The sequence below is a fragment of the Manacus vitellinus genome, unplaced genomic scaffold, assembly GCF_001715985.3.
Source record: "Manacus vitellinus isolate BGI_N305 unplaced genomic scaffold, ASM171598v3 scaffold_19_pilon, whole genome shotgun sequence".
Lineage (NCBI taxonomy): Eukaryota > Metazoa > Chordata > Aves > Passeriformes > Pipridae > Manacus > Manacus vitellinus.
The window spans coordinates 10,015,792-10,043,101 of NW_021939395.1; the positions used below are offsets into that span (position 1 = coordinate 10,015,792).

General features: G+C 37.8%; 1 protein-coding gene across 5 annotated transcripts in view; it reads left to right on the plus strand.

The window, feature by feature from the left end:
• Window positions 1-23,269, plus strand: part of KLHL13 (kelch like family member 13) — a 67,753-nt gene extending 44,484 nt beyond the window's left edge. For all 5 annotated transcript variants that reach the window (XM_018070742.2, XM_018070740.2, XM_008930694.2 and 2 more), the window contains 6 exons: window positions 2,722-2,863; window positions 4,808-4,940; window positions 5,193-5,389; window positions 11,495-12,290; window positions 19,117-19,230; window positions 21,243-23,269. In XM_018070742.2, coding sequence (XP_017926231.1) covers window positions 2,722-2,863; window positions 4,808-4,940; window positions 5,193-5,389; window positions 11,495-12,290; window positions 19,117-19,230; window positions 21,243-21,730 — 1,870 coding nt within the window. In that variant the 3' untranslated portion in view covers window positions 21,731-23,269. The remainder of the gene's footprint in view (window positions 1-2,721; window positions 2,864-4,807; window positions 4,941-5,192; window positions 5,390-11,494; window positions 12,291-19,116; window positions 19,231-21,242) is intronic.
• Window positions 23,270-27,310: the final 4,041 nt, after the last annotated feature.

Consider the following 27,310-nt stretch of genomic DNA (forward strand, 5'->3'; position numbering starts at 1 on the left):
TTTGTCATAGTTGCTTAGATATAAGCAAAAACCCAGTATAGGATTAATACAATCTGCTTATTTTTAATATTTTTTCTCATGTAGTCATACACAGCCAAGTCAAGGCTTGAGACTAGAACTGTAACACTTATATTCTGGTGCATTTTTATAGTGTGAAATTTGCGGTTTTTAATGTCTAATTCGTGTGTGCAAGTTCCTGTCCATATGTAACAGCCAATGTGGAAGAGAAATAGGGAAAATCTCTTCTGCAGAAGAGCTCCAAGTTGTGAGCTGCTGAGCTGATGTGTGTGGTACAGGTATTAGAGAACTGCTTGTTATCTGTTGCGAATCAGGTAGGAAAAATAACTGCTTATAGTCACACCTGGCACATTGAATGTGTGCTCTTAAGTATTGCAAGTATTGTGAAATTTTTTTATATCTTCTCTGTTGGCTGTGCAGTTGTAACAAGGCATTGTGTGCTATAGAGACCAATCTCTTCAGGCAGAGCTTGGGAAGCTGTGTGTAACGTGGCCCGTTCAGAAAAATGTTTCCATGATCCCTGCCGTTCTTGGAATAAATGGAACATGGCCAAGGTCTTTGCCTTCATTTACAAAACTTAAGAATTATGCTGGCTGTCAGGAAATCAAGTAGTGTTGTGGCAAATATGGTAAAAAGCTCACTCCAAAGAGCCAAGAAGTTTGGCTTACTTGTGTATTTCTTTTCCTAATGATTTTAACTGATGTGTACATCTTCCATTTTCTTCTGAATTTAGAGAAAGTATTTTAAAAGCTCCTTCATGTAACATCTATCTGATCTGACATTTCAGGAAGCTACTTCAAGAGCAAACGGTCAGATTCATGCTACTTGAATCTGTTGTTCCTTCCCACCCACGCTTGCAAGTCTCCCCACATTATTTTATATTTCTTCTTAGAAAGACATGTACAAATTTAGAGACTGGGTGTCCTTTGAAATTATGTTAGACTCTTGCCTTGATGTGACTGTATTAAAACTAAAACAAACAAACACCACCAAAGCTAAAACACCCTAGAACAAAGTGAACAAAAATATTTTGGGTCATGAGCTAGAAATTGCTTTGCTGCTGTGTTACATTGTTGTATTTGTTGTATGCCAAAGATAGCTTGGAGAGCACTTTTCTGAAGTACACCCTGTAAACTTTATTTAAATAATTCTGCATTTGTTTTATAAAATAGAGATAATTCTGTTCCAAAATTGCACAAATTTTGCATGCTGCAGCGCATCCACATTTATTGGTTTATTCAGCTGTCTGAATACATTAGAAGTCACAGCTATTCAGATGTACCCTCGTTCCTACAATGTTATGTCTTTGTGCATAAAATCTCACTGTTTCAAACCCATGTACGCTGTTGAATGGTGAATTTGTTCTGAATATGTTTTTGTAGCTGACCTTTTGTACTCATGGGTTTGAGCAAGGCACATTAGTGCTATCAGGGTAATGTGTGAGTTTCAGAAACTGCTCTGCATGGGCTTTGTACCCAAAGAAGGTGGGGGAAAAATTTTTTTATAGGAGGAAATTATGAAAATTATTTATCTTCTGCAAATTCCAAATCTGCCCTTACATAGTGAACATAATCAAAATTGGGGAAGAGGAGGGGGATTTAAGCACATTCTTGTCACTTATTTAAAGTAATTTCTGACATTAGCTTGGAGGCCAATGTTTCAACCTGCACATTTAAAGTTTGGAAAACTTTTCCTATCTGAGTTTTGCAGCAATTACGTCAATTGACAATCTTCTGTGCATGGAGTCTTTATTAATAATGAAGATGCCCTCATCTGTAGATTAGAAGCTTATGTTTGCTAATTAAAATTGTGTATATATGAGTTATACTGCCCTGCATGCTCATAGGTGGCACATTAGATCATGGAAATTACAGAAACTAGTTACTGTTAATATTTCTGGAGATGAAATTAATTTACATTGTATAATAATTACAGGTTAGGGTAGTTAGACTCTCATATGTATATCTCTTTATGTAAACCTAATTTACATCTCAAGATGAAAATAGAAGGCTAATAATAGTGCAGTAATTCTTTAACAATTCTACTTAAAATTAGCTCTTCCTATCTAGATTTGGACAGTAATTGCTGGGAATCAGATCTTAAATTAAAATTGTGAAGTGGTTGCCTGCAGTAGCAAAATACTGGATCATCATGTCCTAATGGAGTTCTAGCCTCTAGTTTCTTAAGGCAGGTTAAAGTTACAGCTTGAAACTCCATGGTCTGTATTTTCTATTATGATGTTCATACATAAGCAAGATAATGCAAGTCATAAGACTGAAAATGCTTACTTAAATATTACACTTAGAATTTTAATATTTCACCAGTTTGCCAAGGAAAAGCTAAGATACTTGATTTTGGAAACCAGATAAAACCCGTGCAAGCATCCTACAATATTGAAAGCACATGTAAATATAACGTAGTGTGCTAGTGTCTAAATCAGGGACTTGGGAGTGGAAGGAAAAAGAAAAACTTACTAGCCAAAAATCAGGTTTTTGAAGTTATGTTTTTTTAGAGACTTAATGCTTCACTTTCTTAAATTAGCTGAAGGGAACCACTAAGGACTGATTCTGTTGCCTGCAGATTTTTTTTTCCTATAGCCTCTGAGCTGTTACATTTCATCCCAGAAGACTGTGGTTTAAGAACAAAAGATCCCTGAGTGAAAATGAGTTTGGTCTTAAGGTTCCTCTGTTCCGATTTTCGTAGATCTCTGGTGGAAGAGGAGGATCCTCATATGAAAGTATCTCTTGGTAGCAGCGATATGGGCGTCTCTGCCCATCTACAGTCTTCGAAGACAGGAACCACAAGATTTTTCACCAGCAATACTCACAGTTCTGTGGTATTACAGGTAATTAAATATTCTTATGTCTGTATTGATCTGTGCTGAGAATTTTGGCTGCTCTAAACAATACCTCCTCTCAATAGCCTTTATATCAGTCTGATACTTCCTAAAAAGGCCTCAAAAACCCCCATGTTATTGTGCTGTGCTGGCAATGCCCACAAGCAAGCATAGCCTGTGACTTCATTTCCACTGTGTTAAAGATTCAGCTTTTAGCAAAAGCACGAAAAGAAAAACCTGGCCTTTTCCTTGAGTCATATCCTTGTCCACTCTCAGTTTCTAAGAGGTTATATAATTTAAATTATGAAGTGACAGCAGTGTCAAATAAGCTCACTTAAATGTAATCATGTAATTGTGTTAGGCAAACACTTGTACCATCTTCTGTGTGAAAGCTGCTGTAGGGATGTGACGAGGAGAGCTCTGTGTTCCATCTTTACATCCCTAAGCTGGCAGAGCCCTACCAGGTTTGGTGTAACACCCTGTGCTGGGCCTGACTCTGTGGCACTGCTCTAGGACATTCCTCTAACGGATAAAAATGTGATCCTCCCTGAAGCTTTAAGAATTTAAGAGCATAGTCATTTTATCCTCTCGTTTCTGCTGGAGCTTTTACATGCCATAGAGTCAATCCAACAGCTTCATAGCTTTTGCTGCTTTGCAGTGTGGTCTTTCTCAGTAGTGCAGTTGACTTTCGTATGGTAATGACTCCTTGGAAAACTACCACTAACTTTTTTTACTTGCTGCCTAAATAGCCTGCCTCAGTTTGGGGAAAAAATTTGATTTTTAGTTCACAGAAGCTAGTGATTTTTTTGATTTAGTTTCTAAGGCTTGCATGGTTGGGCATAGTTCTCCCTTGCTTGAACACTAAGAAGAGAGCTTATTTCCTCCTTATTAATTTCTTTCTTCCAAATTTGAGCAGTTGGTGAACTGGCAGTTTTGTTTGTAGCCTAGTTTGTAGGAACTAGGATATATAAGACAAGTCATTTGACTGATTGAAATACACTAGGTTTATATAATCTGTCTTTGGCTTCCGATACATTGAAGCCAATACTCATTTTTTCATTTGCACTCTGTTCTTTTCTGTGCAACAAATTTGAATGTTTATTTCTACTTACTTCTGCGGTTTTAATAATACAAACTTGCTTAAGCATGCAGGTTGATACCAAGACTTCTTTAAGTGTTAAATCTATAAAGACAATATTTGCATTCTTGCTAGTATTAGAAAAACACCAGGTTGAAGGAAAATATTTTATGTTTGAGCTTATGTTCTGTAGTGCATGAAGGAGGAGAGTATTTCACCCATCTTTCAGTATCCTCAATTTTAGAGGAAAATCTTACTCTACAATTCTTTAGCTGACTCTATTGTTTTATTACAGTTAGCCATTATATGTAATTCAGAGAAGATCAGATGTATAATGGGAGCTAATTTTGGAATTCTTGCCATGCCATCTTTGGTAACAAATTTGATAATCATGGAACCAGGTGACAGCTTTTCTTTCAGGCTGCAGAATTTGGCAGCCACTTAGGCTGCAAAGCACTTAAACTAATGTGGAAAAGAATTATATCTAGAATGCATATGTGTCCAGAAAAGGTAGGTCCAAAAAAAAGACATCAATCCCTACCTGAAACAACTGCTATTGTGAACGCTTACAAAAGAAACATCTTCCTGAAAATACCATAATTATTTGAATAAAGCTACTTTCTAAGGTCCAGTGTACTTTGCATTCTTTGGCCATATCTGGAAAGTAATGATTATTCTGCTTGTTTTCAATGAATAGTAATAATAGAATATATTAGAGATAATGGTTTTAAGATGACAAATTATTTCTTTGTCACTTTTTTGGTACTACAGTACATATGTACATAAAAGTAAATAAGTATTTACATAAGGGAAATGAAAGATTCCTGCTGTCCTCCCAAATCAACTGGGTGCTTTGCACTGTGCTTTTCCTGCAGGGTTTTGACCAGCTGCGAGTGGAAGGTTTGCTTTGTGATGTGACACTTGTTCCTGGAGATGGTGACGAGGTGTTTCCTGTTCACAGAGCAATGATGGCTTCTGCCAGTGATTACTTCAAGGCCATGTTCACAGGTGGGGTTTTTGTTAGAGTTGCTGTCTTAAACTGCTGTCATTGGGACACTGAGACACAAGTTCAGTGCTGGGTGTGAATCAGGACTGCAAACGACGTTATGGGCTAATTAACTCTCTCTACTCTTGCATATGGGTTTTTCAATTAAAATTTAAAATTATGTTTAAGTTTTGTATAAGTTTTTGTATAAGTTTATGAAATTATTTCAACCCCATCAAAATGGTCACGTAAATTTACCTGCGTGTGTTTTTCAGGGGGAATGAAGGAACAAGATTTAATGTGCATTAAGCTTCACGGTGTGAACAAAATAGGCCTAAAGAAGATCATTGATTTCATCTATACTGCAAAACTTTCCCTTAACATGGACAACCTTCAGGACACTCTGGAAGCTGCCAGTTTTTTGCAGATTTTACCTGTTTTGGATTTCTGTAAAGTGTTTCTTATCTCTGGGGTAAGACTACTTGTTTCCCATTTACAATGATTAATGCCTTGGTATGTGGGGTTTTTTTTTATAATGACATTGACCATGTAATAGTCTAAAACTTGCCATTATTCATAATTTGGATTCCCAGAGAACAAGTTTGCTGTGTAGGTTTCTTGAAAATCTTTTTTTTTTCTGAGTATTACATACAGTGTCAGTTTGATATAAGTGCAAGAGCTGTGCCATCAAAGCAGTTGTGCCTGGAAAGACACTTTGGTGTTATTTGTAATGTTTCCTGGAGGTTTTCTAATGTTAATGTCAGTTGATTATATACCTTACTAGAAATTTTGTTTTACCTGTAACAGGGAAACTGTTGTGTTCCACATGAACTCATATGGAATTCAGCTTTCTGATAGCCTGTAATGAGAAATAAAGAACCAGGTATTCCCATTGCTCTGCAGAGTACAGGCTTAGAAATGTGACCTCCTTAGTTGACATATACCAGGATTTATGCAAAGAAGAGGACTCCAAGCTGGTAATAACAGCAATTTGTTTCATAAGGGAAGTGTTAGAGACATCTAGGGTCTATAATGCGCTGTTTTGCTTTTAATTTGGGAATATTTTCTAACTGGCTGATTCTCTGAGATTATTGCAATAATGTTTCATTAATCTTAATACTCTTCAATCCTACACCACCTATTTTATGTTGCTCAGTGTTTTTTTACCTTCCAAAATGAACACAGTGTGCCTTTCCAAGGTTGACATTATTATAAATACCAATTTGGGAAAAGGTCTTAGTGGTGTTCTAAATCAGGGATTTGGAGCGGCCTCCCATTGATGGGAGGTGAGCCCCAGGGACATCATGTTGCCCTTTCCCCTTTCTGCATAGGGCAACTGCTTGTTTATTTTCCTTTCTGAGGGAAAGGTTTTTTTCATATTAAATAGTGTTATTTGGAATAATTTTTTTCATTGTTTAAAATGCTTGTTCTGTGAAGGTGCCTTCACTTATGATATTGACTCAGTCACTGTTCTTGTTCAAGTAAAAAATGTTTTGTTTGATACTACATTTTCAAGGAATCAGGAAGACTTTATTAATTCCCTTCATTTTATTGATTCTTTTTTTCTGGAAGGCTTTCATTTACACCAGTGTCTAAGGAGACATAATTTCATTCATGGTGTAGCTCTAGAGGAAGTACAAAATTGAGGTTGTGCTGTTGGCCTGGTTGTATTCTCAGCATCCTTGTATAAAGAAATTTTGAATGAACTTACTTTTGTTGGAACAAGAGTTGGCTAGGAAATTGGGTTGTGGTTTTTTACTTTTTTAATTATCATATCTTAGCTTTACAAAGACTATTCCCCAGTTTCACTCTATTTTTGAAGGAGCATTTCTGTGATTTAAATGAGTATTCTGAGCAAGTCTTGAGCTGATTTCTACTGAAGATATGTGACTTGAGAGCAGCATCCACGACCTGATGTAAGCATTTCCAGACAAATGCTTATTTGTCTTTGAATTGTCTAGGGAGTCCATTATTAAAGAGATTATAGAAGTCAGTTTATGTAAGGCATAATGTAATTGTGTTAATTCATAAGAGGGTTTTGGAAATATTTAGAAAGAAAAGCAGAAGCTTAAGGTAACAGCTTAATTCATGTAACAAAAATAGTGAGACCTTCAAAGAATTGTATCTGCTGTAGTTGACTTGAAAGTGTTCTTTTATTTGCTCTGCATGTACACCTCTCCTGTCAAGTAGCCCATTGCTGTGATAATCTTTGCTCTGTAGCCAAACAGACTCTGAGAAACACTGGAATACTTCCTAAGATGTTTTCAGTTTTACTCCTACTATTAGTTTTAAATATTTATAGCTGTACAATAGACTAGGACTACTCCTATGTTCACATCTAAATGAGGCATAATGTAATTATAATTAATAAAAATGCCATGGAACTGTTTTCAGAGTAGTGAGTGCTAGAGAGCACGCAGTAGTGATTTTGCAAAAGTAGAAGTAGTGTACAAAATGGAGAAAGATGAGAAACCTGTCCAAGTAAATTACAGCACTCAGGGGAAAATCACAGGGTAATGGGGAAGGGGGTGTTGTACTGTAATTAAAGACAACATTCCAAAACATTGAAAATGAATGTTTTGGCTGTACTTGCTTAAGTAAAATTTATTCCTTCCATAATTCTGTGCTTTACAGTTTTGTAACAACTAGCAAATTGTCAAATATTGAGGGCTTAATACTTGGAAGTCCTGTCTTGTCAAAAGAACTTGGTTATCTGAGGATGGAGCAAGATAATCTGTTTTGTGGGAGCATGGGATTTAATGCTGGGACCAGCTCTGCCAGCCACCAGAAATTTGCCTTTTGTTATGTAGGGGTATAATTGATTCAACTTTCTGAGCTAGTCAAATTTCTTAGCTGTTTTTTCTTGGCTTCTGTGTATGGGAGCCCACAGAAAAATTGAGGGTTTCAGGGGTATGTGAGCTCTTTTTAAACTTCCACTCTTTGAAACACTGTGTTAAGTGCTTCAATGTCTAACAGTCATTGAAACAAAACAAAGTTAGGCACCCAAATGTTTTGTGGTACTGGGCTTCAGAGCTTGACTTTCTGTGCATGTTATTTCTGAGTTTCTCTCAGAAATATGCTTGCAATCGTTTTGCTGTGTCCAGTTTTGTAGTATTTTATAGTCCATTAAGTTTTTATGACAGCTTGGGTAGTGATTGCTTCAATATTTCAAAGAATTAAGTGAACCACATTCTCAAGAAAGTACTTTGGCTTTTGCATTGGGATTTTCAGGCTGTAATAATACAGTGCTGTGCTTGACCTTTCTTTTTTGAAAAGCTTTTTAGTATTTTGTGCAACTTCTGCTTTGTAATAACAGTTGCAATGAGTAATATGAATGAGTGTCTCTGCTCAGGAGTCAAAGACCACATAAAATAGAATTTATTTAAATAAAATTTTCAACTCCTTATGGAGCTGCTTAGCTGTTTATGGCTTTTAGGTCTTTCTGTGTGAGTATTTTTACTAGTTACTGGATACACTGTACAACCAGTCTTATGTTTTCATCTGATATTTCCATTCTTCCTGTTCACTTTGGTGGGATTTCCAGAAGTTACACTTGATGAGCTCCTGATTGATGGACTTCCATACAGAACCATTTCCATGCCTCTCATAAGTAGCATAGCATGTCAGACCTTTTTTTTTTCCAACACTTGACTAACTGAAGTACTTAAGTGTTTAAGTAGCATTATTGTACTTTCTGTCCAATTTGAAATATTTAAGTAAAAGTAGCTATTGCATTACATTCTGTTGAAGGATTTTTTTTTTTTTTGGCTCAGGATATAAGAATGTATAGAATATATATATTTTTATGACTGTTAAATCTTTGCAATATAATTTAGCCTGGTTATTGATTGTTATCTTAGAACATAGTAAAGAGGGTAATAGTAATTTTGCCAGAGAAAGTAACTTTTAAGAAAATATTTGTTTTGGCACCCTAATCTGCGGTGAGTGGTGGAATTTGTTAGTGAGCCAAATGTAGTTCACAGTTTCATAAGCATAATGGGAAGTTCTTGCAATCATAGATGAAAAATCCCAAACCTGGGTGCAGTACAGTTCCAGTGGATTAATAAAGGCAGTGTAAAGTAAATTTTCCGAGAACTTTGGGGTGAGTGGAAACTGCTCATGTCATGTTCATCAGTCATTAACAGTGTGTAATTTGTCAATAAATTTCTCAAATGTAAGAATTCAAGGAATATATTAAATTGCATAGATTTACAGTGTAACATAACTATGCTAATACATAACCTGATGCATGCTGAGCACTTGGTAAGTGTCAGAGTGTCTGCAATGACTCCAAATACTTCACTGCAACCTGAACACCATGTACCAATGGTACAGAACCTGTATGGGTTTTGCTTTGATCTTTTAACTTCAAGCATGCCTTTTCAGTGGGCAATATCTTACCTTCACATGGAGGAAGTGCTGCATCTCTGTATTTTGATGCCAGTAAATGTATTCCAAAGGGATTTTTAAATACAATAACTGTATACCAAGAGTTAAGATTTGTACTGTGCTGCAAGTAAGCTGTTTGTGATTTTTTCCATTGCTTAATATTTTTTTATTATACAACTGGAAAGAAATTTTAGGAGTAAGAATGTCCTGTTTCACTTAATTTATGGCGTGGTGTTACTTCCATTATGCAATTAATTTATGTAAATTAAAAATTTAGGATTCATCCTTAGGAAATGTACAGAAATTAGAATCATAGAATGGCTTGGGTTGGGAGGGACCTTAAAGATGATCTAGTTCCAACCCCCCTGCCATAGGCAGGGACACCTTTTACTAGACCAGGTTGCTCAGAGCCCCGTCCAACCTGGCCTCGAGCACTTCCAGGGATGGAGAATCCACAACTTCTGTGAACAACCTGTTTGGTACTGACTCTAAAAAACAGTCAGAGAATGTTTTATAGGCCACTACTAGTTGGTGTGATTACATTTTTATGTAAACAACGTGATCTGTCTTGTAATAAAAAAATAATTTCCAGGTATCCATTGCACATATAGTTTCATAACAGAACTCCTAAGAGTCCACTGCACCTTCATCTTACAGATAGGATCTGATTACAGGGTTACTGTTCCTGGAGATGAAGAATAAGGTTTGGAACCTTTGAGTGTATGAAGGCGTTTCAAAATGTGTGAATGAAGACTTTGGATAACCACAGATCTTAACTCCTGGGCAAGTTAGATCAGTTTCTAGTGAATTAAGATGATCTCCTATTCCTGTACTCATTAGACATTTGAATTGTCTGGTATTAAAGGGCAATGATCAGATTGAGTTATACAGCATTAAAATCTTGTAATCTCTGTCATGACCAGAAGGTCATTGAACGTTTTTGAAATCTTAGGTTGCAGTCAGGTCATAGTCCTCAATCTTTATAATCTTTTTAAAAATAACTATGAGATTCGGAAGCTTAAATTCTTTTGGTATTACAAGTATAATGAGAATCACAAAGTCGTGGAAATGGTTGACACTTAGTAGGACTGACATGCACAGAGACTAGAAAGCATGTGTAAATGAAGCTTGAATTGCAATAAGGTTTGAATGCAAAAAAAGCTGCAATTCTCAGCAAGAAGCATTTGATTGACTTGCTTTGCACATGTAGCACGGAGCTTGATGAAATTAATTGACTGGGTTTTCTGGAAACCCACTTTAAGTTACACCCCATGCCTGACGTGTTTCTTCCTCCCTCTGCCTTGGATCCCAAATGACCTCAGAAATTTAGGAGCCAAAGACATAAGAAACGTAGATGCAGGAACAGTGTAAAATAGATGTTTATCAAGATATAGTCACTCAAGTATTGAATTAAAGTAGGGTGTGATCCATACTGCTATAGCATTTAATGCAGTGGGTAGTCTTAGGGGAAATCCTACTAGGTTCATTCTTAAAAAAATTTTTATATATATATATATATATATATGAAATAAAGTCACTACCTTTGTCTTATTTTTGATATGTATTTAATTTTGAACATAGTTTGTACGAGGACAGCCTTGATTTATTAAAGATCCATTTTTGTTTGTTTTGAAGGAACGTATTCATAGGATTGAACACTGTAAATAAAGTGTCCGAAATATGTGGCATAGGAGGGGTAGCTGTGCCATTCTCTTCGGTTTCATTATTCCAATACAATTTTAATAATGTTTAAAAGTCTAAATGTTAAAAGTTTAAATGTCTAATGGTAAGATTTCTGCATTGCTCTCTCTAACCTTGGGCTGATCACCTCTCCCTTAACTGTATTTTCCACGTGTCTTTCTTACAGAGATGTTTTCAGAGTTTTTCAAAGACGAAGTGCTGTATGATTGCTATGCATAGTCATTGTATAATGTATTTGGCACAATATATGCCATCTGCTTGTTACTTTTCTCATTTCTTTCTTCAAAATAAGAAATAAATTGGGTCTCCCCTTGCAGTCATGAATATATACATCACATTGAATATTTATATGCTCATGTGTAAATCACCCTGAGCATTGTGAAATGATGAAATATTGCTGATTCTACAGTATTCATTAAATTTTACATTATCATTTAGACATCAAATTAAGAAAGTGTTTTGATTCCTTTTTCTGTTTGCTTAATAGGTTTCGTTGGAAAACTGTGTTGAGGTTGGGCGAATTGCCAACACATACAATCTCACAGAAGTGGATAAATATGTTAATAACTTCATCCTGAAGAACTTCCCCGCATTATTAAGTACTGGTGAATTTGTGAAACTCCCCTTTGAACGTCTTGCCTTTGTGCTTTCAAGTAATAGCCTTAAGCACTGCACTGAACTTGAACTTTTCAAGGCGGCTTGTCGCTGGCTGCGCTACGAGGAGCCTCGGATGGAGTACGCTGCGAAGCTAATGAAGAACATCAGGTTTCCTCTGATGACACCCAATGATCTTATTAACTATGTTCAAACAGTGGACTTCATGAGAACTGACAACACCTGCGTCAACTTGCTTTTGGAAGCCAGCAACTACCAAATGATGCCATACATGCAGCCGGTGATGCAGTCGGAGAGAACGGCCATCCGGTCGGACAGCACGCACTTGGTGACGTTGGGGGGAGTGCTGAGGCAGCAGCTGGTTGTCAGCAAGGAGTTACGGATGTACGACGAGAAGGCCCACGAATGGAAATCCTTGGCTCCCATGGATGCACCGAGGTACCAGCACGGCATCGCCGTGATCGGAAACTTTCTTTACGTGGTCGGGGGCCAGAGCAATTACGACACGAAAGGAAAGACGGCGGTCGACACGGTCTTCAGGTTTGACCCTCGCTACAACAAGTGGATGCAAGTCGCGTCTTTAAATGAGAAGCGGACCTTCTTCCACCTAAGTGCCCTCAAAGGACATTTGTATGCAGTCGGTGGTCGAAATGCAGCGGGTGAGCTAGGTGAGTTCTCTTGGAGCCGGCCTCTTGCCCCTTTCTTGGGCCTTGAAGGGTGGAGAGGAAACAAGTTGAAGTCATTGGTGTGCAGCTTCTTTCTGGAAATACTGCAAATGCAGAGGGAAATTTGTCTGGATAGCACTAGAAGTTAATTTTAGAAGGGATTCTACAAAAAAAAAAAGTCCAAATGCGTTTATCTTGTGTAGTGATGACATCTAATGTCTTTGCCCTTACTATCAAACATGAAATAAGCATGTATGTGTGCAAGTGTGGTGATATATAAATGCAATTATAGAAAAAAAAAATCATTAGTTGAGAAACAAAACCCACTCTTAAGGGATACATGACTAACTGAAACTTGCTGTTCAATGAAGGTTACATTTTAAAAGACACAAATTTTCTGGATTAGTAATTTGAAATACTAAGGGGTTTTTGCTGCTGCTTTTTTCTTTTTTAAGTGAAGTAATGACAGTGATTTCTTTCACTCAGAGACCAGTGAGATTCATTTATTCTGACATTCTGGGCTTTTTAATTATTTAATTTGATATATTTTATGAGTACATAGTTAACTTACTAGTATGTATGACTCTCCTTCTGCCTCCTGTTTTTCTTCCCCCTTACAAATGATAATTCATTTCACTTGATATATAAAAAAAGAAAAAAATCAATTTATGGAAAATAAGATGGTTAGAAACAAAGAACAAATACATGGTAACTTTTAATTTAGCAAAAGTCTGCAGAGGATGACCTGTATTAATCCACTGCTTTGTGCAAAGCCACAGTGGTTAGCATTTAGTCAAGTCTGGGGGAGTGCACTCAATTGTACATTTGTCTGTGCCTTAAAATTGAAATATTACAGTGATTATGCTTGGAATAATTTAGCATAATATTGCATCTCAACCAGATGTAACATTTCATTATTTTGTTTGCTGCTTTCAGTCCAGTACTCAACTGTGTCTTGTCAAGTCTTTCTGACAGTATCTCTTGCTGCTAGGATTTGCTTTTTGGACATGCACAGATATTTTTAAGTTCAATGAGAAACATTTTTAATTGAAACAATACTAAATCTAATTTCTACTGCAGCATCTGTGATTTTTTTAATTAATGCATCTCAGTTATTTACATACACACTTTTTTTCATGATCATGTTGCAAACTTTCTTAGGAAACATATAGTACATTGCTTCCACCACACAAAACTGGGCTGGGTTTGCTAGAAGCTTAAAATCCGTTCTAATCTTTGATAAAATGGGATATTTAAAAATGCCTCCTGTTTCCAAAAAAGATGGGAAACTGTTTTGTAATAATTTGTTTTCCCTAGACAGCCATTTTCTGCTGAGGTTTTCAGAGTTTTTCCTACACGTCACTTTATTTACCTGAAAATACATTCTAAACAAGCTTAATAGCCTGTAAAAGGCCAAATGTACAAACTAACATGTATTGACATTTTTCTTGAGTATCAGAAAACCTGAAAAATAGCTTCAGTGAGCTGTTTTCTAATGGTGTGAATTAATAGTGGATAATCAGATTGCTGACCTTGTGCACTGTACCATCTCAGCAGAGTAGGGTTATAATAATGTCAGTGAAAAAGTTGCAAGTCTAACCAAATCAATGTGAAATAATGCCATCACTAAGCCAGTGCAAGCTGTGTGTGCAGCAGGCTTTAAGTGCAGTGTTCCCTTAAATTAGATCAAGCAGTATCGTTCTGCTGACCTCAACTCTTCTGCAGCTTTAATTAAAATACAAAATTTATCACCTATATAAAATCTTCTGTAAAGATATCATTAAAATGCTGCAGCGATTTCCACACAGACCTGAAAAATGTCATTGGATCATTCTGTGGGAAGAGCACTCTAAATGCTAAATATTGTAGCTGTCTGATGCTTTGATTTGGGCTTCAGTTTCTTTTCTTGTTAATTGTGAGGCAAGTCACTTTTCATTTTCATGTTTCTTTCATAAACCTTGACAGCCAAAAGATGAAATCCAGCTTAAACTTCCCATTCTCTTCAGATGAGAAAAACTCTCAGGCATTTCATAGAAGAGAAGGTCAAACGTGTGTTGGACAGGTATTAAAGAAGTTGCCCTTGGGTTCAAACTAATTTCAATCTGTTGTTAGAGAGGAAAAATTCCCCAAACCAGAATTCAGCTTTCTGGAAGATCAGCTCTTATGGAAAAGGGCCAAAAGATTAAAGTTACTAAAATGAATTTTTTTTTTCTCCTGACATTCACTGGAATAGAAAGTATACTTTTTTGAAGCTTTCTATCAGGCCTTATCAAAACAGTTTTCAGATGTTTCATCTTCTGAGAACTTTGTAAATGCCACTTTCTACCTCAGCAGTATGTGCCTTAGTGTAATAACCAGCTGCTGTTTTATCAGTGCATGCCACTGAGAAAAGTTTGGTTCATTAGTGAGGACAAGTGAATTTCCAGGTGTGTGGTTACATGCATTGCAGTGTGGTAAATATATACTTGAAATGTCCTGAATTACAATTCAGATTTTTCAACTGTGTAACAACTTAGGGCTGTGCAGAAACATGCACTGCTCCTGGAAGGGTTGTACGTAGTTCTGGTTGGTTCTCTTAGAGTGGCAAAGCTGGCACCTGCTAAAGGTATTCCCAGAACAGAAGGCAGGGAGAACAGCTCTTTGGCACAAGGAGGAGCCCAGCCTGGAGAAGGCAGGTGTGCAAAAGACAAGACTTCTTGGAAAAAGAGGCAAAGGGAAAACCAGGTGTGACTCACTGAGATACTCATGAATCAGAGCACACTGGTAGTTTCCAGCTGTGCTGTTGTGCAGAGTTTTGGAGACTGTTTCCTCTTCTCAGACAAGCAGATTTTTGTAGCTCATTTCAAGAGTTCAGTTGTGATGCTTGATGGCAGAAGCTGTGCCTGTAAGTGCTAGAAAACTTGTGCATTTAGGTATTTTGGAATATTCCAGGCTCTGCTGTTGATGGGCTTGAGCGGAGTTTGAGATTTTTATATATGGGCTTTTCCTAAGCACCTTAGGGGATATTGAGTTGTGACTCAACCACAGATTCATTGATACTTTGATCACCACACTGCAATGAAGATGGAAAGAGAAGACTTGTAGTCCAGGCAGGACTTGTTCTTCTGACCCTGTGCCCATCAAGTTGGAAGGCATTTATTTTCCAGGTGCCCTCTATGATGCTGAACCTTCCTTGTTTATGTAAAAACTTCTCCTGTGAGTCTATATTTTAATTATAACTATGTACTAAAAAAATATATTTTAAATGTTTTTGATTAAGGATATATGCATCATTACCCATTTGGGCTGTTTACTGTAAGTAGTAATGTGAATACCAAATTAAATGTGAACTGGAGGACCTCTTGCATAGGGGCTTATTTTGAAGTGGCTCCTTTCTATTCTAGGACAAAATTAGTCAGGAACTCTTTAAGCAAGTCATCTTTGAGTTGTATAGAAACCAACTGTATTATAGAAATTATGTAACAAAATTAAGAATCTGGGTTTTAGAATGTCACACAGTTGCTAAGTGCTGCTGTAATAAACCTCAGGACACAGTAGATGCTACTGACAGAGAAGTGCTAAATATCTGTATACTCCTCAAATGGCATCACAGATGGCACCATAAAATGAGTGCGAGCTGAACATCCCTTGGGACTGCCAAAGCTTTGTGTCTTTTTGAGATTGCTTAATTCTATTAAAACGAGGCTTGTCTTGCCTGGATTATGGTAATGAACACATCAGAAGTTCTGCTGTTAAACATAAATAAAGTCTGGTTTGAATCATTCATGCTGTTGAAAGAATAAATCCATCAGTCTCATGCTTTATAGGATATATACTTAGATTCAGTAAAGTAGCAGGTTTTGAGTGTTTTGTGAACTGTGCTCTGCTTGGAGACTTTGTAGAGAACATCCTGATGCCTCCTTTAAATTGATGGGCACCTTTAATAACTGGAATTTTGAATATTTTTTTCTTTTCAGTGCAGAAGGATATCTTTTCAGTGCAGAGAAATTGAATGACCTTGCAAGGTAACAGGGAAACAACTACACCAATCAATCAAACAAGAGTAGGACTTTTCAGCTGGAAAGTGATTAACTAGAGCACAGTAAATGTGAGATTTGAGTTGGAATAGTTTGCCTGAAATACCATCAAACAGTACTTTAGCCCTACTGGGAATGTTCGAGAGAATTTTAAAGACACATCAGGATGTGAGGGATCTTGGACTGAACATCATCCCTCCTCAGATAACTAATATCTTTACAACTTTGTGATAGTGATGGCAGTAATGTATACCAATTTCTGCATGTTCTGTTTTCTCTTGCTGAAGTGATTTTTTGGCTACGGCTTCTCTCTTAAATGCAGTCCATGGTGCAGAGCGAGATAAAACCGTCCAGTGTTGAATGTCACGTTCATCTGGGTGCTGCTGGCTTTGTGATTGCTTTGCACATACTCTGCTCTTCCTGTCCCAGTGTGTTGGAAATACAAGTTCCTCACCTCAGCGCACAGTGGAAGCACCATGGGAAAGAGGATGCCTTTGTTTTTGTGAAAGCAAGTAGAATGATGAGCAGCAGGTCAGAAGGGTCTACTGTCAGGGTGGAAATGGGACAGCTGTAATTACCCATCAAATCTTTTTTTTTTTCTGGTTTTGAAATTTCCGCACATCTTTGCTTCTGATTGCTAAATGGAGCAGAGTAGAAAGGAGCTTTCCTTTTTAGAAAAGAATATTGCTAAGGATGGATTCATTTTTACCAGAGTGAGCATGGGTTTATTTGGAGATTGGGCAAATACTGCATGTGGTGTCAAGTTGCAGTACAGAGAAATACAACTCATAGATTTATATATATTTAATAGTATAACTTCTGATGTGTTCATTACCATAATCCAGGCAAAGGATATTTTTAGGACAGCTAAACAGTTAGGTTGAGTTGCCTGTTAATCACTGTATAAGTGCTCCTGTTTGGTGTTCTTTACTGGCCTGGCCAGTACTGCTAATTCTGCAGGCTTAGACTAACACTAACTACATTCTGCCTTTAAAATGGCAAGTTTCTCAGGTTCTATTTGTTGTTGTTGTTGTTTCTTTCAGTAGATGCATAATTCTGGACTGTTAAGTTACCATCACTGATTCCATAGAGCTGACTCAGATTTTCTACCCTTGATTCCATAAAAAACATTTTCTAGAGCATGTAAAATGCCACTTCTGAAGACAGATTCATTTTTTGTGTGAATCGTTCATAAACATCTCTCTTCAGAGATTAAGCATTGTATAACAGGCATTAGAATCTCATTCTCAATTTTAATTATTTTAAATGAGGTTTAATTTGTCTTTAAGATAACTTAATTATTCAGAATTGCTCTGTGCATCATAAGGTCAGTATATTAGAGGATTTTGGAGGATCTCCTGCCCCTCCGATCACATTGTACTATTCAAGCTACCAATCCCTACAGCCTGCACATAGCCATTATTGAATCTGTTATTCTCTGTATTTACTGCATAGCCCTTTCCCTGCAGCCTGCATCTCTCCCATCTTACTTGGAAGAGAGGATTCCTTCTCAGCAATGCATTCTGCAAGGACTCCTGGGTGCTGGGTTTCTTTTTAACTTAGTACTATCCTCTGTGATTTCTGATCTGATAAATCCTTTGATCATTTTAACATTTCAGTTCACAAAGAAAACTGCACAAATGGAGCTGTGTATTGACATAGGCACTCCTCTCCTTTCCAGATTCAGGGATGTTTCATCTTGTATTTTATTAAAGCCTGGCTTTTGTAAACTGTTTGGTTTAGTGACTTCCATATGCTGTGCTGTATGTTGCTGTGCAAGTACTTAATAAAACACTAGACAATAGAAAATTAGTCAACAAGGGACAGAGTGTACTCTCAGCAGGTTTGCTGATGGTACAGACCTGGGAGGAGTGACTGGAACACTTAAAGGATTGCTGACATTCAGCAAGGCCAGGACACGCTGTAGAGGAGCCTAATGAAGTTCAGCACAGGCACCAGCACAGGCTGGGGGCTGACCTGCTGGGAAACAGGTCTGTGGAGAAGGACCTGAGAGTCCTGGTAGACAAAAAGCTGTCCATGAGCCAGCAGTGTGCCCTGGGGGACAAGAATGCAAGGGTATCCTGGGGTACAATAGGAAGAGCATGAGTTTGCATCAGGTTGAGGGAGGTGATTCTGCTCCTCTGCTCAGCCCTGGTGAGGCCACATCTGGACTGCTGTGTCCAGTTATGAGCTCTCCAGTACAAAGAAGACAAGGAACTACTGGAGAAGGTCCAGTGGAGGGCTAGGAAGATGAGTGGACTGGAGCATCTGTCTTATGAGGAAACATGAGGGAGCTGGGTTCAACCCAGAGAAAAGAGGATTGAGAGGGGATTTTATCAATGCACACAAATATGTGAAGGACAGATCTCAAGAGGATGGGAGCAGACTCTTCAGTGGTGCCCAGTGACATGACAAGGGGCAAGGGGCACAAATTTATATTTGGAAAGTTCCATCTGAATAGGGTGAGAAAATTCTTTACTGTGGCGGTGACAGAGCACTGGAACAGGCTGCCCAGGGAGGTTGTGGAGTCTCCTTCTCTGGGAACATTCAAAACCCAGCTGAGCACAGTCTTGTGCAACCTGCTCTGGGTGGTCCTGCTTTAACAGGGGGTTTGGACTAGATGTTCTCCAGAGGACCCTTCCAACCCCAACCATTCTGTGATAAAGCTCAGTAATTCCCTTGACACTTTCTCAGCTGAACGGTGTTTCTTGTGGGTACTTCCTCTGTTTATGAGTTTCTGCCACTGCACTGTACTCAACACCAAAATGCCACAATGGCTTCAACACTTTTATGTTGTCATTTGTTTCCAACAGCCACTGTGGAATGTTACAATCCCAGGATGAATGAATGGAGCTACGTGGCAAAAATGAATGAACCCCACTATGGTCACGCTGGAACCGTGTATGGGGGATTAATGTATATTTCAGGTAAATAATTCCTGTGACATTATCTCTATGAAACAATTACTTATCTAACCTTTTCTATTTCAGTGGGAGACAATAAAAATTTATCTGTGGTTGCAGTAGGTTTGCTGTAGTATAAGTACTGATGCAATTTCACATGAAGGCAGTCAAATAACATATATACTGCAGGCTCTGACAAAATTATTTTAGATAATATTATGCATTTTCATAGTAATTGACAGTTCTGAATTCCAAAGCAGTTATTCACTTTATCAGAATACAATTTTTGTAGCAATGGCAGATACACATTTATATAGCAATATAATTAAATATAATATTATATATATTTTACATAATAAAATTATACTATAGCAGTATAATTGAACACATCCTCTTTGGAAAGCATTGAAAATTTTATTACTTTAAAGAAGAACATTTGCCTTCACTGAGCTAATGGAAAATAAGTTTTCATGGTAATCACAGTATGTGAATGATGTCTGTACTTTCACTGGTCTTTCTTTTGGAATATGCTCAGTCCTGTATGACACCAAGGTTATAGTTTCATTCCATTTTTTTCCAAAGTAGGGCAATAGGTTGTCTGATAATATGGTACCTTGTCAATTTTTAAAGAAGATTCAATCTGTCTGTCAGTGATCACTACAGAGATCACAGGGTTATGTATATTCTACTACTGAAATTTTAAGGGACGTCCTCTTAAGAACTAAGATGAAATTCAGGGCAAGAGGTGGGACAAGGTTGCTTAGCTGACAAGAACTGGTGGGGAAATGTGCTGGAGCAACTTGATCCTTGGGGTATCTTGAATTAGGGGGCCTTGTGCCAGTAAACTAGGAGGGATTTATTTTAAAATTTACTATAAGGTGCAGCTGCTTATTTTTCTGTGAGCATGTCCTTTAAGCTTCTAATTACTGTGCTGTTATCAGTACTTTTTTGCCCATTTTGCATGTTTTACTGCAGGTAGCACATGTATATGCTCTCTGCTGTGGTTTTTTTTCATGTAAATGCTGTGTATTTCCCCCAGATTTTTCTTTTCCTTTGGTCTGCTCCAAACACTTTTGAGACTGAATATGTGAAGATTGCTTCCTTTGTCATTAGATGCTTTTCTTTCTGATGAGCTCCCACGCACTACCACTGCTATAGGTGTCATTCAGGGCCAAGGCTGGATAGTCCAATTTTTTTCTGTATTTAGTTCTTACTGTCCAGCTGAAGAATTAAGTATTGTAGACACCATGCCATCTCTGTCTGGTGATAATTCCATGTGGAATGGTTAGCCCAGAAAGAGATTGTTCAGTAGCAGTGTGTTCTCTGCATACTTTTTGGACATCAAATATAGTAGCATTATGGTCTTAAACCATATCTAATATGCCTACAGTGCCTGAAATTGGTGTGACTGCTTTGGGACCTGCCTGGTGACCTTGTGGAAAGGTGGGATGTTTCATCCACTAACAGGAAATCATCCTGTGACTTCCCCTGAAGTTTTTATCCACATGCTTTTGCAGAGAGCTATGGGAATGACAGAAATGCAGAGGGAAATATAGACATCTGTTAAGAGAAGAATATTTGAAATCTATGTCCACTTTCTATTCACTTGAAGTTGATGGAAAAGGTTTTCTGATAAAATTCTGCTGTGTGATAGGACTGTTTAAAACATAATGGCACAGTACCAAAATTTGAAAGGGAAATGGATTGCTGTTTTCTTGATGGTGAGAAACAAAACTAGCAAACTGAATGAATGTAAGCAAAGGTAATTTTGCCCAAATGAAGTGTGATCATGTGTAATAAACAGTAACGATCATGTGTAATAAAGTGTTGTGTGAGACATGGCTTCTACCTGTGTTCATGTTTAAAGGAACAAGTGTCATTTGAAATTGAGTACATCTGTGATAGTAATCTAAGCTAGAGTGAAGAAGTCTTAAGGAAGATGGAATTATTTCACTAAAATGTTTCTTGGGGGGGGCTGTTATTTAATGCTTATTATTAGGGTGAGCACTACTCTAACATATGTTTTGTCTCTCCAGGGGGAATTACCCATGATACTTTCCAAAAGGAACTTATGTGTTTTGACCCTGACACAGACAAATGGACTCAGAAAGCTCCGATGACGACAGTCAGAGGTCTGCATTGCATGTGTACTGTAGGAGACAAGCTGTATGTTATTGGTGGAAATCACTTTAGAGGAACCAGTGATTATGATGATGTTCTAAGCTGTGAATATTACTCACCAACTCTAGACCAGTGGACTCCAATTGCTGCCATGTTACGTGGGCAAAGTGATGTTGGGGTTGCTGTCTTTGAAAATAAAATCTATGTTGTTGGAGGATATTCTTGGAATAATCGGTGCATGGTGGAAATAGTTCAGAAATATGATCCAGAAAAAGATGAGTGGCATAAAGTATTTGACCTCCCAGAATCCCTTGGTGGCATTCGAGCCTGCACTCTTACTGTTTTCCCACCGGAGGACAATTCAGGGTCACCGTCTAGAGAATCTCCTCTTTCAGCACCTTAGAACCATCCCTTGACTTATGATGTTGTAGTAACACCTTTGCACTGCATCATGGAGTCTGTTATTTTTCTTCAGTAGTTTCTGTTAGGCTTAGCCTACAGCATTTCGTACAATTACTGGGAAAAAAAAAAAAAAAAGACTTTGACATTACTTGTGCTGTTTGTTTGGCCTAGAATGTTTGTCAAGTGGTTAACAAAAAAGATGTACTCGCCCGAGCCAAATGTTTAACAAATGAGAGGATATTGTCTATAAAATGTATGAACTAGGTACGTTATTAATGTTGTGTATTGGATGTGAGGTACCTTATAGCTTACATTTGGGAGCCCAATGAGTCAAATTTGAAGATTTTTGTATTGAACACGTTCTTTCACTAAATTTCTTAGTTGAAATCCTTTTTCCTTTCATTTTTGACTGCAGATGACAAGGGGAGGTAGACCACAACAATGTGAACTGTCCGAAGGTTGCCAAGGGGCCTGAGCTACCTCCCTCTTTTCACAGAGTATTTTTGACATATCTGTTTACCCACCTGAATTTGTGGGTGCTTTCAGAGCATATGAAGTTTCTTAGGCAGAGGGGAGAAATAAAATAATTTTAAAATATTAGCACTGTACAGGAAGCGGACCTTGTAGAGCCGGGAGTTTTTTTATAACATATATCAAGTGTTTTTCCTCAGTCAGTTGAATGATGCTTCAAATAAAACATTTTAAATATCTTTACATTTTTTAATTTTATTTTTTTTTTCAGGAATTGGCTTCCGCTTGCCTGGGAGCACACACTATTAACAAATGGGAATTCAGTGCAGTTGTATACTCTGTTGTATACCTGTACTGAATATAGGTAGTTAAGGGCTAGAAACAGTAACTTAAGCCACTGAATTTGACCAAATCGTTCCATCAGATCAAGTTTAATCTACCTTTTCTCCTTTGCTGTTGAGATAACTTGCATAATGTGTCCTCTGTATAGTCTCAGTTAATAAGGTTATTTAGCACAAAATGCAGCTTCAGCGAGAGAGCTGCTTTTGCTCAGTGAACTTGGACTACACGTTTTACCTTCTTTTGTTCAATAAAACTTTTAACTGCAGTTACCCAGTCTAAGCTACCTCATTAATGTATTTGGTTTTCTTCCTCTGCCTCACTGTCTCCAGGATACACATTACGTATATCTGTGTGGGTAGATGAATTTGCCAGGAAACCAATGCAGAAGTGATCATGAATGGGTATTTTTGACCTACTTTTAAGAAACTATTTTGGTCTGATGTGTTCATTTTATTGTTAAGGACTGATGAGAACTATTGCTTATGTATGCAGCCTCTTAAATTTACAGAAATCTTTATCTGCTCCTAAATACAGTGCACTGCTGACAAATTGCAGCTCTGATTATACCATCCTGCTTGTTCTGAACTTCCCATCTTATGTTACAAGTGGTTTTGCCAATGAGCACAGTCACAGGGGTATTCTCTGGGGAAAACTGTTTAAATCAGCTTATTTTATTGTGTTACCTATTAACAGTAACCAAGTAAAGCTTAATAAACTTTTGTTGGGAGTTTGCTATTTCTATTTCGTCCCTGCTTGATGCATCAAGCAGCAGCATTACTATGGTGTCAGTTTTGGAAGTACTGATATTTATTCTTTATCCAGTTTACTAGTAATGATCACTGCCAAAATCTACATGTAAACTTTAGGTTTTGTGATTGTTTTGATTAAAATCAAAATTAATTCTTCCTCTTTAAGGTAATAAAATCTTAATTCTACATGGCTGTGCAAGGTTGTTACAGGTGGAATAGTGGCACCAGTGGATACTCTTGGAAAGTAGCCAGCGAAGATAAATTGACTCATCACCCTAAGAATACTCTTCTAATGCTGTGCAAAGCACTGGATAGGAAAATGTTGCTCTGTTGTTTAAGTATGCCATTTTAAGTATGTTTAAGTATGTCAGTCATTTAAGTGTCACATGCAACTAATTGTTTTTCCTATCTCAGAGACCAGATTTTAGACCCTGCTTGAGCTTAAGTCCTCTGAAATCCATATTCAGTAAGTAAACTGAAAAGTACTTGAAGGAGTTGCAATTCCTTTTGGATAATGTAAATATATCCTGCTACTTGTATGCTGGGGATGAGGAGACACACTGTTTAAAAGTGGGTATCTTCACTGGCATTCTCTATATGGAAGAAGGTTAGGGTGGGTTCTAACCATTCTGAGATGGTCTGAAGTCAGGATGTCAGTTTTGTGTCTGAGCCTTGAATAGCCAGGAGCTGGTATATAGCCACAATATAGAGATTTATTTTTTTTTAAATGACTCATTATCTGTTACATGTAAAGTGGAAGAATTATTTTTGAACGTCATTTTGACATCAGTGTTGGACACAACATAGTGGATTAAATGTAGTGCTTCAATCAAATTAATCCTTGAGGGTTTTTTTTTAATATCTCCCTCTGGATTAAAGTGTTCATAATGACATTAGTTAACATTTACTCACCAGGATTGAAAAGCAAACATCAAAGATTTGCCAAAAACTGCAAACTGTTTTTTTGCTGTAATGTAGTGTAAAATGACTTAATATTTATTACATCTTTCTTAACCGTAGCATAAGAAACCCTTTCCATCTCTGAATCCACAGCTGTAGGTGTACATATGGATACAGCAAATATTCCATCTCCATTATCAGTAAGGCTGCCTGTATGAAGAGTGAGCTTATCTTGGTAACTAGAGCCAGCAGTGTCCACATGGTGACCAGCTGCCTCTTCTTTTCATAAATCTCAAAGTCTTTCATTTTGCAGTTGTAGTACCTAAATAAGAAAAGCATCTGGATAAAAAGCAATTAGTAGATATTTGACTTGAATGAAATTAAGACTACATGGTGTGCCAGCTGGGAGAGCCACGGGAGCTGTCTGCCCTCTCCCGATGATGGCAGACCCACACTGTGATCACAAAATTCAGTCAGACTTTGCTTTTTTGGTGCCCAATTAGCAGCAAATGCCAAAAGTGCTTAGTTCCATATACAACTCAGCAAAAAGCCCTGCTGACATCCCTGTATAACACAACACTCTAACTTGAGACATCTGAGGTGACATTTCCTTTGTGCTGTGTTTTGAGATAGGACAGGAGCAATGGGGAAGAAGACCTGGGAAAACCCAGGTTACGTGAAGTTTCTTTGCCCTGTCACATCAAAGAGTTGAGCATCTGCAGATATCCAGTTTTCAGGGGTTCCCTTTCCCTTAGAAAGTTGTGAAGTCCAAGAGCCTGGCCCAGGGAAAGCAATTCGTGGCAGGACCCAGCCTATCCTGGGGCATTTGCAGTCTTGGCATTCTTGGGATAGTGGAGTTGTGCTGAAGGGATGAGCTCTGATGGCCTTTCTGAAAGTCCCTTGTGTGGAAGAATCACTTTACCTGTTCTCAGTGAGTTGTTTGCTCATGAACAGTGTTATTTTTAAATTACCCATTCTGTTTCTGAGGAGTGGAATCTTCAGGGAGTAGCATTTTAGTAACAGTCAGAAGCTCAATCCAGTAACCTGGTTCTTTAATGGAATAATGGAAATCTTGGATTAGGGCAGTTTGCATACAGATAAATAGAATTTTTCCCCAAAAGCTTACAGTCTTAATCTGATGAGCTGGTTGGACATAAAAAAATAATTTGATGCCACAGCAGTAAGTGCAGTACAAACATCTGGAGAAGTTTATAACCAAAGAATTGGAGATTATCTGATCTGGAAAGATCATAGCACCTTTTTTTTTTTTTAAGTTCACTCTACCTACTAGAATTGTTGTTCCTTCTTGGTTTGCCCTCCAGCTGGTAATTACCTCACCTTTACATTGGTGTCTGACTCTGCTGGTCACTAGTTTTTTAATCCCTTGGTTTTGTAGCTGACATCTCTGTTACTTCCCGTGCTCCTAATCAGAATCAATAAAACTGAAGCTTTTCTAGTGGCACAGTCCTTATGTCAGGGGACAAAATAGCCCACTGCTGGTGTGTAAGGTACTTCTGATAAATATATTCATAATTCAGCTTGTGCTTACTTAGAAATATACAGGCAGCTTTAACCTAGTGAAAGGTCTGTGTGTGTTGAAGGAGTAATGTGTGCCCCATTTCCTCCTGGCACCTTACGTGGTGTGTTGGGTTGTGGTTACCCAGAGATCTGGAGGGTGAGTCAAGCTCTCATGTAGCACTTTATGCTCTCTAAGCTCTGTGAAAGTGTTCTTTACTTGCACACCATATGTAGCTTATCAGGTATTTTTTCTTTTGTATTTTAGTTTACCTGTGAATAATAGTTCTTTGTGTACAAATGTGGTCAGAAAAAAAAAGTCTTAAAGTGCAGTGTTATGTATACTTTGCTTGATGATAACGTTTTTGGTCCTGTGAGTATTGCAGGACCCATTCAGCTGTGAAAAGGTGATTGCAGTTTTGAGAGCAAGCTAGGAAATTAGGATGGCTTTCCTGCCTGTCACCAGTTCACATGTTCTTGTCACCAGTCTTTTACATGTCATTAAGTGAACTTTTCTCCGTCTGTAGGCTCCATGTTTTGATGTCCTGCTCTGTTGGACCTGCTGATTACCCATTCTGGGGAGAATGTGGTGGGATTTGTTTCACAACCTATCTTACTCTGTTAAACATTATGGCTAGTTTTTGTCAGGAATTCTATCGTCTGTGACACACAGGAGTCCTCCAGAGTTATTTAATGACCAGGTGATTTGTATGGAAGATGTAGCCCAGAATACCTGGGAATGGTGCTACAGTGGGAACTATGAGTGGTTGACATTCTGGAAGGGATGGTCTCCTGTGTATTATTTTGGCTCAAGTGCTGGGTTTTTTCCCTTTCATTGGGAGTATTTATTGCTGCTATTTGAGTTTTTAACTTTATTAATGAAATAGGTAATGCCTCTCTGAGTCTGTAGTGGGAGCGAAAGGTTCAACTGGTTCTTTCAGAGCTGTTTGCTGTCAGGCTATCCACATAGTTATTAAAAGGTTTTCTATGTGGAACTGTTTCCTGAGCATTTAGAAGAAATCAGTTTGCAATCTGAAAAGATCTCAGATGCAAATGTGTTTGGACTGGAAGGAAAAGCCAGAGTTTTTTGGTTGGTTGGTTTTGGGGGGTTTTTTAGAGTTTGTTGGCATTATTCAGTGGTTAGTTTGGACACTGAGCTTCCACAGACTGTGTAGAGTGATTTTTTTTTCTTTTTTTAAAATAATTTATAGTTGGCTTAGGTGAAGCAAAGCTCAGTTGTTCATACCTGCTTACACTTGGCTCCTGTTGCTGTGTTCTCCCTTAGACCGCAGCATTCTGTGCTGTCTGGCATTTGTTTCCTTGTGTAAGAGCATCTCCTGTCTTCCATGCTGCCTGTTGATTGTGTTCCAAAATAAATCTGAGCTTGGATTCTTGCATCTGAAGTACCTGTGGAGCTAAAGATCATGTGGAGTCACGGAATGAGGGCCATGGCTTTGACATTTAATTCCCCACCAGCCCCTTGCTGCTTTGCAAGATGTTCCCAAACCCAGCTCAAATCTGTGTGCAAGAGGCAAATCTCTCAGGCTGAAAATTTTAGTTACCTTGGCATATAAAGACCACCAGAGTTTCCTTATCCTCTTTTT